Raw genomic sequence first — 12466 nt, 5'->3', positions numbered from 1 at the left:
CCGGTGCGGGCAAGTTGGCCGAAGGGCCTGTTTCTACACTGTATCACTCTAAGACCCTTTGAGACACAAATGTGTCAAATAAGGTGAAAAGAGGAGGAGTGAAAGATGAAGCCGGAGGGAGGGATGGTGATGGAAGGGGATGGAGAGAGGGAGGGGAGAGAGGGAGGGGAGAGAGAGAGGGGAGAGAGGGAGGGGAGAGAGGGAGGGGAGAGAGGGAGGGGAGAGCGGGAGGGGAGAGAGGGAGGGGAGAGAGGGAGGGGAGAGATGGAGGGGAGAGGGGGAGAGAGGGAGGGGAGAGAGGGAGGGACGGAGGGAGGGGAGGGGAGAGAGGGAGGGGAGAGAGGGAGGGGAGAGAGGGAGGGGAGAGGGGGGAGAGAGGGAGGGGAGAGGGAGGGGGGAGAGGGAGGGAGGGGAGGGGAGAGAGGGAGGGGGAGAGAGGGAGGGGAGAGAGGGAGGGACGGAGGGAGGGGAGGGGAGAGAGGGAGGGGAGAGAGTGATGGGAGAGAGGGAGGGGAGAGAGGGAGGGGAGAGAGAGAGGGAGGGGAGAGAGGGAGGGGAGAGAGGGAGGGGAGAGAGGGAGGGGAGAGAGGGAGGGGAGAGAGGGAGGGGGAGAGAGAGGGGAGAGAGGGAGGAGAGAGGGAGGGAGGGGAGAGAGGGAGGGGAGAGAGGGAGGGGGAAGAGGGAGGGGGAGAGAGGGAGGGGAGAGAGGGAGGGGAGAGAGGGAGGGGAGAGAGGGAGGGGACGGAGGGAGGGGAGAGAGTGAGGGGAGAGAGGGAGGGAGAGAGGGAGGGGAGAGAGAGAGGGAGAGAGGGAGGGGAGAGAGGGAGGGAGAGAGGGAGGGGAGAGAGGGAGGGGAGAGAGGGAGGGAGGGAGGGAGGGGAGAGAGGGAGGGGGAGAGAGGGAGGGGAGAGAGGAAGGGGGGAGAGGGAGGGGAGAGAGGGAGGGGAGAGAGGGAGGGGAGAGAGGGAGGGAGAGAGGGAGGGGAGAGAGGGAGGGAGAGAGGGAGGGGAGAGAGGGAGGGTAGAGGGAGGGAGGGGACGGAGGGAGGGGACGGAGGGAGGGGAGAGAGGGAGGGGAGAGAGGGAGGGGAGAGGGAGGAGAGAGAGGGAGGGAACGGAGGGAGGGGACGGAGGGAGGGGAGAGAGGGAGGGTAGAGGGAGGGAGGGCATTATGTAATACAGGGGGTGCTGTAATCAATTGTAGACTGACTGAATCAAACCCACCAAGAATGCCACAGATGAAGTTCTGGAGTGTCTGTGAGATCGATTCCTGGATCAGGATGTTGAGGAGTTGGCAGGGATATGGGCTATATCAGTTCTGGTACTATGCATTGATAAAAGTTCACCAATAAACTATTCGTAAGGGCACCATAAGGAAAACGTCACCATAACACTTCTGGGCTTACTTTAGACTTTAGAGAGCCAGCGCGGAAATAGGCCCTTCGGCCCACCGAGTCCACACCGGCCACTACACTATCACTATCCTACACACACTCGGGGCAATTTACAATTTTTTAGTTTAGACATACAGAGCAGAAATAGGCACTTCAGCCCACCGAGTCCGTGCCGACCAGCGATCCCCACACACTAACACTACCCTACACACACTAGGGACAATTTACAATTTTTACGGAAGCCAATTAACCTACAAACCTGTACGCCTTTGGAGTGTGGGAGGAAACCGGAGCACCCGGAGAAAACCCACGCAGGTCACGATTGGAGAATGTACAAACAGCACCCGCTGTCAGGATCGAACGTGGGTCTCTGGCGCTGTGAGGCAGCAACTCTACCGCTGCGCCCTTGTTTCCGTGTGGGGACTGGTCCTGAGATGTGGACATGTAAAGGCCAGGCCGGGCGTTTTTGAAGCTGTGAAGCTTTTGTTGGTTTTCTAGGTGTCCTCGACCGTGTTTGACCGGAAGGCGTGAGACTTGATGAAGTCCAGCGTTTACACCGAGGGCCACAATCTGTGCTCCACTGTCCACCAGCCACACTTGGGTAGGACTCACCCAGGGCTAGTGATGGAGGTGTGTGGGACATTGACTAAAGGTACGGTGCGTCATTCCATTCTGAGTTTACACATTATGAACTTGTCATTAGATCATAAGATCGTAAGTGATAGGAGAAGAATTAGGCCATTCGGCCCATCAAGTCGAATCCACCATTCAATCATGGCTGATCTATCTCTCCCTCCTAACCCCATTCTCCTGTCTTCTCCCCATAACCCCTGACATCCGTACTAGTCAAGAATTTTGAAGAACACAAGAACATGTGATGTGTACATGATCAATTCCCACTGATCCCACTCCCTCCCCACCCTCTCTTTAGGCCCTATGCAGTATACAGCGACATTGGACTTTGCCGATGGAACTGCTACGCTAGAAGGATAAACATAGAAACATAGAAAATAGGTGCAGGAGGAGGCCATTCGGCCCTTCGAGCCAGCACCGCCATTCATTGTGATCATGGCTGATCACCCACAATCAATAACCTGTGCCTGCCTTCTCCCCACATCCCTTGATTCCACTAGCCCCTAGAGCTCTATCTAACTCTCTCTTAAATTCATCCAGTGAATTGGCCTCCACAATTCCACAAATTCACAACCCTCTGGGTGAAAAAGGTCCTTCTCACCTCAGTTCTAAATGGCCTCCCCTTTATTCTAAGACTGTGGCCCCTGGTTCTGGACTCGCCCAACATTGGGAACATTTTTCCTGCATCTAGCTTGTCCAATTTATGATTTTATATGTCTCTATAAGATCCCCTGTCATCCTTCTAAACTCCAGTGAATACAAGCCCAGTCTTTTCAATCTTTCCTCATATGACAGTCCTGCCATCCCAGGGATCAATCTCGTGAACCTACGCTGCACTGCCTCAATCACAAGGATGTCCTTCCTCAAATTAGGAGACCAAAACTGTACACAATACTCCAGATGTGGTCTTACCAGGGCCGTATTGTCATTATTGTCATATGGGGACTTTGTTTTGCATGCTATCCAAACAGATCAGATGTACTATACATAAATACAATCAAGTCAAACTCAAGTACAATAGATAGAACAAAGGGGAACATGCATCGTCCTTACAGAAAATATGAGGGTTGTGAATTTGTGGAATTCTCTGCCACAGAGGGCAGTGGAGGCCAATTCACTGGATGGATTTAAAAGAGAGTTAGATAGAGATCTAGGGGCTAGTGGACTCAAGGGATATGGAGGAGAAGGCAGGCACGGGTTATTGATTGTGGATGATCAGCCATGATCACAATGAATGGTGGTGCTGGCTCGAAGGGCTGAATGGCCTCCTCCTGCACCTATATTCCATGTTTGTATGTTTCTGTTTATCTGTGTAGCATTGCAGTTCCATTGGCAATGTCCAATGTCCACAATAATAATAATATAATAATAAACATTTATTTTTTATAGCGCTTTTCCAAATGCTCAAAGACGCTTTACAAAAACAGTCAAGACATAAAAACAAACAAACTATCCTGTGTGAATGGGTGACGCTTCGGGTCGAGACCCAAGGGGAGGGGGAGGGTTGGAGAGGGGAGGGGGAGGGGGGTGAGGGGAGAGGGGGAGGAGAGGGTGCTGCACCAATGCAGGAGTGGTTTGGGCCCAACGGGTCCACTTGAGGAAGGATATTCTTGCTATTGAGGGCGTGCAGCATTGGTGCACTAGGTTAATTCCCAGAATGCTGGGACTGTCATATGTTGAAAGACTGGAGCGACTAGGCTTGTATACGCTGGAATTTAGAAGAATGAGAGGGGATCTGATTGAAATATATAAGATTATTAAGGGATTGGACACTTTAGAGGCAGGAAACATGTTCCCAATGTTGGGGGAGTCCAGAACCAGGGGCCACAGTTTAAGAATAAGGGGTAGGCCATTTAGAACAGAGATGAGGAAAAACTTTTTCAGTAAGAGTTGTAAACCTGTGGAATTCTCTGCCTCAGTAGGCAGTGGAGGCCAATTCCCTGGATGCTTTCAAGAGAGAGCTAGATAGAGCCCTTAAAGATAGCGGAGTCAGGGGGTATGGGGAGAAGGCAGGAACGGGGTACTGATTGTGGATGATCAGCCATGATCACATTGAAGGCTCGAAGGGCCGAATGGCCTACTCCTGCGCCTATTGTCTATTGTCTATTGATCTAGTATTACACTAAAAGCTTGCGCTCGTTCCCTAATCTATAACAACATTTAACTTTGGTTTAAAACCACCTATCCTCCCGAATACTGAAAACTAGTTATTTATTATAGAATTTGAGCTCAACTCAGATGTCTCTGGGAAGCAATGTCTAATTGTGGACTTTGGACTTTGTCTATGGAACTGATGCACTCCAATGATAACCATATTCTCTGTAAGCTCCATGTAACTTCCCCTTTGCTCTATCTATTGTACTTGAGTTTGACTTATAGACAATAGACAATATGTGCAGGAGGAGGCCATTCGGCCCTTCGAGTCAGCACCACCATTCAATGTGATCATGGCTGATCATTCTCAATCAGTAACCCGTTCCTGTCTTTTCCCCATACCTCCTGACTCCGCTATCCTTAAGAGCTCTATCTAGCTCTCTCTTGAATGCATTCAGAGAATTGGCCTCCACTGCCTTCTGAGGCAGAGAATTCCACAGATTCACAACTCTCTGACTGAAAAAGTTTTTCCTCATCTCCGTTCTAAATGGCCTACCCCTTATTCTTAAACTGTGGCCCCTTGTTCTGGACTCCCCCAACATTGGGAACTTGTTTCCTGCCTCTAACGTGTCCAACCCCTTAATAATCTTGATTGTATTTATGTATAGTGCACCTAATCTGTTTGGATGGCATGCAAAACAAAGATTTTCACTTGTCTTTCTACTTGTGCTGTACGACATGGGGACTAGTTATTTTAAATAAGCAAAATTAGGTGATTCAACGGTAGAGTTGCTGCCTTACAGCGTTTACAGAGGCAGCGACCCGGGTTCCATCCCGACCACGGGCGCTGTCTGTACGGAGTTTGTACGTTCTCCCCATGACCTGTGTGGGTTTTCTCCGAGATCTTCGGTTTCCTCCCACACTCCAAAGACGTACAGGTTTGTAGGTTAATTGACTTGGTGTAAGTGCAAATTGTCCCTAGTGTGTGTGTGTGTGTGTGTAGGAGAGTAATTGTAATTTAGTTTAGAGATACAGCTCGGAAACAGGCCCTTCGGTCCAACGAGTCCGCGCCAACCAGCGATCCCCGCACATTTAATCAATCCTACACTAGGGACAATTTTTAAAAAACATTTATACCAAGTCAATTACCCTACAAACCTGTAAATTGTTGGAGTGCGGGAGGAAACCAAAGATCTCGTAGAAAATCCATGCAGGTCACGGGGAGAACGTACAAACTCCGTACAGACAGCACCTGTAGTCGGGATCTAACCCGGGTCTCTGGCGCTGTAAGGAGCAACTCTACCGTTGCGCCCCAAATGTGCGGGGATCGCTGGTCGGTGCTGACCCGGTGGGCCGAAGGGCCTGTTTCCACGCTGTATCTCTAAACTAAACTAAGTTCAATCCTGACCTCGGCTGCTGTCTGTGTGGAGTTTGCACGTTCTCCCTGTGACCACGTGTGTTTCCTCAGGGTGCTCCCGTTTCCTCCCACATTCCAAACACGTGCAGGATTCCAGGTTAATTGGCCCTCTGTAAAATTGCCCCTGGTGCGTAGCGAGAGGATGAGAACGTGGAATACAAGTTCACAAGTACACAAGTTACAGGAGTAGAATTAGGCCATTTGGCCCATCGAGTCCACTCCACCATTCAATCATGGCTGATCGCTGTCTCCTAATCCCATTTTCCTGCCTTCTCCCCATAACCTTTGACACCCATTCTAATCAAGAATTTGGCTACCTCTGCCTTAAAAATATCCACTGCTTTGGCCTCCACAGCCCTCTGTGGCAATGAGTTCCACAGATTAACTACCCACGGGCTAAAGACGTTCCTCCTCAATAGCATTAAACTAGAGTGAGTGAGTGATTGATGGTAGGCGTGGACTCTGTGGGGTGAAAGGCTTGTTTCCATGCTCGACATCTAAACTAAAACTGAAACCTGATGATTTTTCGACCTGAGCTGTGAGCAGAAAATCCATTGAATCTGACACCATGACTGCATCTGACCACTAACGCACAGGGTGTGGATATCAGAGGCAGACAAAGAAGAACAAGAAGTCATTTAGATCCTCAAGCTTCTTCTGCCATTCAGTTTCAGTTTAGTTTATTGTCACGTGTACCGAGGTACCGTGAAAAGCTTTTGCTGCGTGCTAACCAGTCAGCGGAAAGACAATACATGATTACAATCGAGCCATTCGCAGTGTATAGATACATGATAAGGGAATAACGTTTACATAGAAACATAAAAAATAGGTGCAGGGGGAGGCCATTCGGCCCTTCAAGCCAGCACCACCATTCATTGTGATCATGGCTGATCATCCACAATCAGTGACCTGTGCCTGCCTTCTCCCCATATCCCTTGATTCCACTAGCCCCCAGAGCTCTATCTAACTCTCCCTTAAATTCATCCAGTGATTTGGCCTCCACTGCCCTCTGTGGCAGAGAATTCCACAAATTCTCTGGGTGAAAAAGGTCCTTCTCACCTCAGTTTTAAATGGCCTCCCCTTTATTCTAAGACTGTGGCCCCTGGTTCTGGACTCCCCCAACATCGGGAACATTTTTCCTGCATCTAGCTTGTCCAGTCCTTTTATAATTTTATATGTCTCTATTAGATCCCCTCTCATCATTCTAAACTCCAATGAATACAAGTTTAGTGACTAAAGCCAGTGACTAAAGCCAAGTTTAGTGACTAAAGCCAGTAAAGTCCGATCAAAGATAGCCTGAGGGTCACCAATGAGGTAGATAGTATTTCAGCACTGCTCTCTGGTTGTGGTAGGATGGTTCAGTTGCCTGATAACAGCTGGGAAGAAACTGCCCCTGAATCTGGAGGTGTGCGTTTTCACACTTCTGATCCCTCTATACAGCCAGGGTGTGACTGGTCCTTGATTATTCTGCTGGCCTTGCCGAGGCAACGTGAGGTGTAGATGGAGTCAATGGAAGGGAGGTTGGTTTGTGTGATGGTCTGGGCTGCGTCCACAATTCACTGCTATTTCGTGCGGTCTTGCACGGAGCTGTTCCCAAACCAAGCTGTGATGCATCCCGATAAAATGCTTTCTCTGATGCATCTGTGAGATCTCTCTGTAGGAAAATAAACGTAGATGCTGGTACAAATCGAATGTATCACAAAATGCTGGAGTAACTCAGCGGGTCAGGCAGCATCTCAGGAGAGAAGGAATGGGTGACGTTTCGGGTCGAGACCCTTCTTCAGAAACCATTCCAACTGTCACCCATTCCTTGTCTCCTGAGATGCTGCCTGACCCGCTGAGTTACTCCAGCATTTTGTGACACCTGTGAGATCTCTCTGATCACCCACTGTTTCCGTTCAATTGTCTCCTCTGGGGCTGTTCAAACAAACCCAGATCTGACTTGACATCATTATTGTTTCAACATAGAGTTCAAACCAGACTTGAAAAAATCTGACTCTAATATCAGTCCCTCATGTAATTATTATCTCCATTAGAATAATTTTAATGAATGCCCAGAGCAATCCAGGAAGAGTTGCTGGGCATGCTGTCTCCTTCCTCTCCTGTGGCTTGCCAACACAAATTCATGATTCAATTTATTCACAAAATGCTGGAGTAACTCAGCAGGTCAGGCAGCATCTCGGGAGAGAAGGAATGGGTGACGTTTCGGGTCGAGACCCTTCTTCAGACTGATGTCGGGGGCGGGACAAAGGAAGGATATAGGTGGAGACAGGAAGATAGAGGGAGATCTGGGAAGGAGGAGGGGAAGGGAGGGACAGAGGAGCTATCTGAAGTTGGAGAAGTCGACGTTCATACCACCGGGCCGCAAACTGCCCAGGCGAAATATGAGGTGCTGCTCCTCCAATTTCCGGCGGGCCTCACTATGGCACTGGAGGAGGCCCATGACAGAGAGGTCAGTAGTCCCACCTGCCTGCGTTTGGTCCATATCCCTCCAAACCTGTCCTATCCAATAGACAATAGACAATAGACAATAGGTGCAGGAGTAGGCCATTCGGCCCCTCGAGCCAGCACCACAATTCAATGTGATCATGGCTGATCATTCTCAATTAGTAACCCGTTCTGCCTTCTCCCCATACCCCCTGACTCCGCTATCCTGAAGAGCTCTATCTAGTTCTCTCTTGAATGCATTCAAAGACTTGGCCTCCACTGCCTTCTGAGGCAGTGAATTCCATGTATCTGTCTAACTGTTTCATAAATGTTGTGATAGTCCCAGCCTCAACTACCTCCACTGGCAGCTCGTTCTATACACCCACCACCCTTTGTGTGAAAAAGTAACCCCTCAGATTCCTATTAAATCTTTTCCCCTTCACCTTGAACCTATGTCCTCTGGTCCTCGATTCCCCTACTCCGGGCAAGAGACTCCATGCATCTACCCGATCTATCCCGCTCATGATTTTGTACACAAGGTATTGATTTCTGAGGTATTGATTTTAATATCCTTATGATTGTTTTTTTAAATATTCCCATTTGTGGCTCTTCCAATCTGTTTGAATCAGTCTGCTGAACCTGACATTGTAGTGGCTGCCCTATGTGGATGATGGTGTGGTGATATTCATAGAGTCATAGAGTGATACAGCGTTGAAACAGGCCCTTCAGCCCAACATGCCCACACCAGCCAACATGTCCCAACTACACTAGTCCCACCTGCCTGCTTTTGGCTGATATCCCTCCAAACTTGTCCTATCCATGTACCTGTTTAACTGTTTCTTAAAAGTTGGGATAGTCCCAGCCTCAACTACCTCCTCTAGCAGCTTGTTCCATACACCCACCACCCTTTGTCTGATAGGACACTTGGCTTCAAGTCTCAAGCTGATGGTACACAGGACTGCAAGGGTTCAGGTAACATAATGTATGTACGGTCTGAAGAGGAGTCTTGACCCGAAACGTCACCCATTCCTTCAGGAAACGGGGCATCCCCTCCTCCATTATAGATGAGGCTCTCACTAGGGTCTCTTCTACATCCCACAGCTCCGCTCTTGCTCCCCCTCCCCCCACTCGCAACAAGGACAGAATCCCCCTCGTTCTCACCTTCCACCCCACCAGCCAGCGGATCCAACAAATCATCCACCAACATTTCCGTCACCTACAACAGGACCCCACCACTGGCCATATCTTCCCATCCCCTCCCCTCTCTGCGTTCCGCAGAGACCGTTCCCTCCGTAACTCCCTGGTCCACTCGTCCCTTCCTACCCAAACCACCCCAACCCCTGGCACTTTCCCTTGCAACCGCAGGAGATGCAACACCTGTCCCTTTACCTCCCCCCTTCACCTCCATCCAAGGACCCAAACAGTCTTTCCAGGTGAGACAAAGGTTCACCTGCACCTCCTCCAACCTCATCTATTGCATCCGCTGCTCTAGATGTCAACCTATTTACATCGGCGAAACCAAGCGCAGGCTCGGCGATCGCTTCGCTGAACACCTGCGCTCGGTCCGCATTCACCAAACTGATCTCCCGGTGGCCGAGCACTTCAACTCCCCCTCCCATTCCCAGTCTGACCTTTCTGTCATGGGCCTCCTCCAGTGCCATAGTGAGGCCCATCAGAAATTGGAGGAACAGCACCTCATATTTCGCCTGGGCAGTTTGCAGCCCAGTGGTATGAACATCGACTTCTCCAACTTTAGATAGTTCCTCTGTCCCTCTCTTCCCTCCTCCTTCCCAGATCTCCCTCTATCTTCCTGTCTCCACCTATATCCTTCCTTTGTCCCACCCCCCTGACATCAGTCTGAAGAAGGGTCTTGACCCGAAACGTCACCCATTCCTTCTCTCCCGAGATGCTGCCTGACCTGCTGAGTTACTCCAACATTTTGTGAATAAATACCCATTCCCTCTCTCCTTCTGTTATTCATTTACTGTTCTTTATCTCTCCACATCATCATCCACATTTCTCGTTTCCCTTATTCCTAACCAGTCTGAAGAAGGGTCTCAACACGAAACATCACCCATTCCTTCTCTCCAGAGATGCTGCCTGTCACACTGAGTTACTCCAGCATTTTGTGTCCATCTTCGGTTTAATCCAGCATCTGCAGTTCCTTCCTACACATGTACAGTAGCCTAGCTGTAGTGATGGTGTACTGGCCCTGCAGTTGTAATGATGGTGATTCTGGGTGCTATGACCATATGATGGTACTCTGGGTTCAATGGTTGAAGGACAATGCAGTGGCCTTGGCGCTGAGATGAAGTGTTATAATAATTACAATGGATTTAGTTTAGTTTAGTTCAGTTTAATTTAGAAATACAGCACAGCCCACCGAGTCTGCACCAGCCAGTGTAAGAAAATAACTGCAGATGCTGGTACAAATGGAAGGTATTTATTCACAAAATGCTGGAGTAACTCAGCAGGTCAGGCAGCATCTCGGGAGAGAAGGAATGGGTGACGTTTCGGGTCGAGACACTTCTTCAGACTGATGTCAGGGGGGCGGGACAAAGGAAGGATATAGGTGGAGACAGGAAGAGAGAGGGAGATCTGGGAAGGGGGAGGGGAAGAGAGGGACACTATCTAAAGTTGGAGAAGTCGATGTTCATACCGCTGGGCTGCAAGCTGCCCAGGCGAAATATGAGGTGCTGTTCCTCCAATTTCCGGTGGGACTCACTATGGCACTGGAGGCGGCCCATGACAGAAAGGTCAGACTGGGAATGGGAGGTGGAGTTGAAGTGCTCAGCCACCGGGAGATCAGTTTGGTCAATGCGGACCGAGCGCAGGTGTTGAGCGAAGCGATCGCCGAGCCTGTGCTTGGTTTCGCCGATGTAAATAAGCTGACATCTAGAGCAGCGGATACAATAGATGAGGTTGGAGGAGGTGCAGGTGAAACTCTGTCTCACCTGGAAAGACTATTTGGGTCCTTGGATGGAGTTGAGGGGGGAGGTAAAGGGACAGGTGTTGCATCTCGTGCGGTTGCAGGGGAAAGTGCCTGGGGATGGGGTGGTTTGGGTAGGGAGGGACGAGTGGACCAGGGAGTTACGGAGGGAACGGTCTCTGCGGAACGCAGAAAGTGGAGGGGATGGGAAGATATGGCCAGTGGTGGGGTCCCATTGTAGGTGACGGAAATGTTGGCGGATGATTTGTTGGATACGCTGGCTGGTGGGGTGGAAGGTGAGAACGAGGGGGATTCTGTCCTGGAACGAGGGGGATCCAGTGCGAGGATTACTGGCACCAGCCAGTGATCCTCGCACACTAAAGGCCCTGTCCCACTTAGGCGACTTTAAGGCGATTGCCGGTGACTAGGCTGTCGCTGAACGTTTGCCGGGGTGTCGCGGGCGTGATCGTGAGGAGTCTTCAATGAATCGTAGCGGATCTCGGCGCGTCGCGGAAAAAAATTCCAGATAGAAATGTCTGGGCGCCAGCTGGCTTGTGGCCAGGTATCGTAGCTTATTGCGGGCGCTGTCTGTCGCACGCTGTCCCCAGGTTTGCCAGGTTGTCGCAGATGCATTTAGAAGCACGTAATATTAAATTAAGTAAAGTCATTTGAAGATACCATAAAATACTTGTGTTTAACCAATTTATTTACCGTCAGGACATTTGACAGGTAGATTGGAGGCGACAGTTTGACGGTCAGGTAAGTGTGGGAATTTCGCGATGTTTATGGCCATCAGCCATTACTTTTAAAGTGGGCTCCCAACCCAGATATGCAACCCAGAAACCAGATTTGCATCTCCCGTATATTTTCAAACAATGCCCACACTCCGCACAAAAATCCATTTAACCACTTTTAAAATTAAATTTCTTAGTACTGTTATTAGTAAACTGGAAATCAATCCAGTTTATGCCTTGTTACCGTGAAGCTTGGTTTTCAAGTAACCCGGGCAAGATGTTATATTTCAAAACTCTCAAGTACTTACCGACTTGTCAGTGATTTCAGCGAAAATTAGGACGCCGGAGAAGCATTGACAGCGTGGGAATTTCGTGATGTTTCCGAAGACGGTGTAATCTCTTAGCCAGGTGCTAGTTTCACACAAAAAGTCACTTGTATCGACCTGACTCGGCATTGTCGTGGTCATTGTCCTGGGGGGTAAAAGAAAATTTTGGCGATCTGCTACAACTTTGACAGTCGCTGGCAGTCGCCTAAAAAATCGCCTAAGTGGAACAGGCCCTTAACACTCGTACACACTCATTTTTTAATATACCAAGCCAATTAAACTACAACCTGTACGTCTTTGGAGAGTGGGAGGAAACCTGTGGATCTCGTAGCAAACCCACACATGTCACGGGGAGAACGTGCAAACTCTGTGCAGACAGCACCCACAGTCAGATTCAAACCCGGGTCTTTGGCGCTGTGAGGCAGCAACTCTATTGCTGCGCCACCGTGCTGCCGTGAATTAGGATATGGCATTAAATTTGCTCACATGGATTTTAGTAAGCCATTTGATAAC

General features: G+C 49.6%; 1 protein-coding gene across 1 annotated transcript in view; it reads left to right on the top strand.

The window, feature by feature from the left end:
* Positions 1 to 1957: 1957 nt before the first annotated feature.
* LOC144610839 (nuclear receptor ROR-alpha A-like) overlaps positions 1958 to 12466 on the top strand; it is a 192640-nt gene continuing 182131 nt past the window's right edge. The window contains exon 1 of the mRNA XM_078429798.1: positions 1958 to 2045. Within this exon, the coding sequence (XP_078285924.1) occupies positions 2018 to 2045 (28 nt within the window). The 5' untranslated portion in view covers positions 1958 to 2017. The remainder of the gene's footprint in view (positions 2046 to 12466) is intronic.

This window comes from Rhinoraja longicauda, chromosome 38, assembly GCF_053455715.1.
Source record: "Rhinoraja longicauda isolate Sanriku21f chromosome 38, sRhiLon1.1, whole genome shotgun sequence".
NCBI classification, from domain to species: Eukaryota; Metazoa; Chordata; class Chondrichthyes; order Rajiformes; family Arhynchobatidae; genus Rhinoraja; species Rhinoraja longicauda.
Note: the sequence above shows the minus strand (reverse complement) of the source record. Positions and strands in the feature narration are given on the sequence as shown.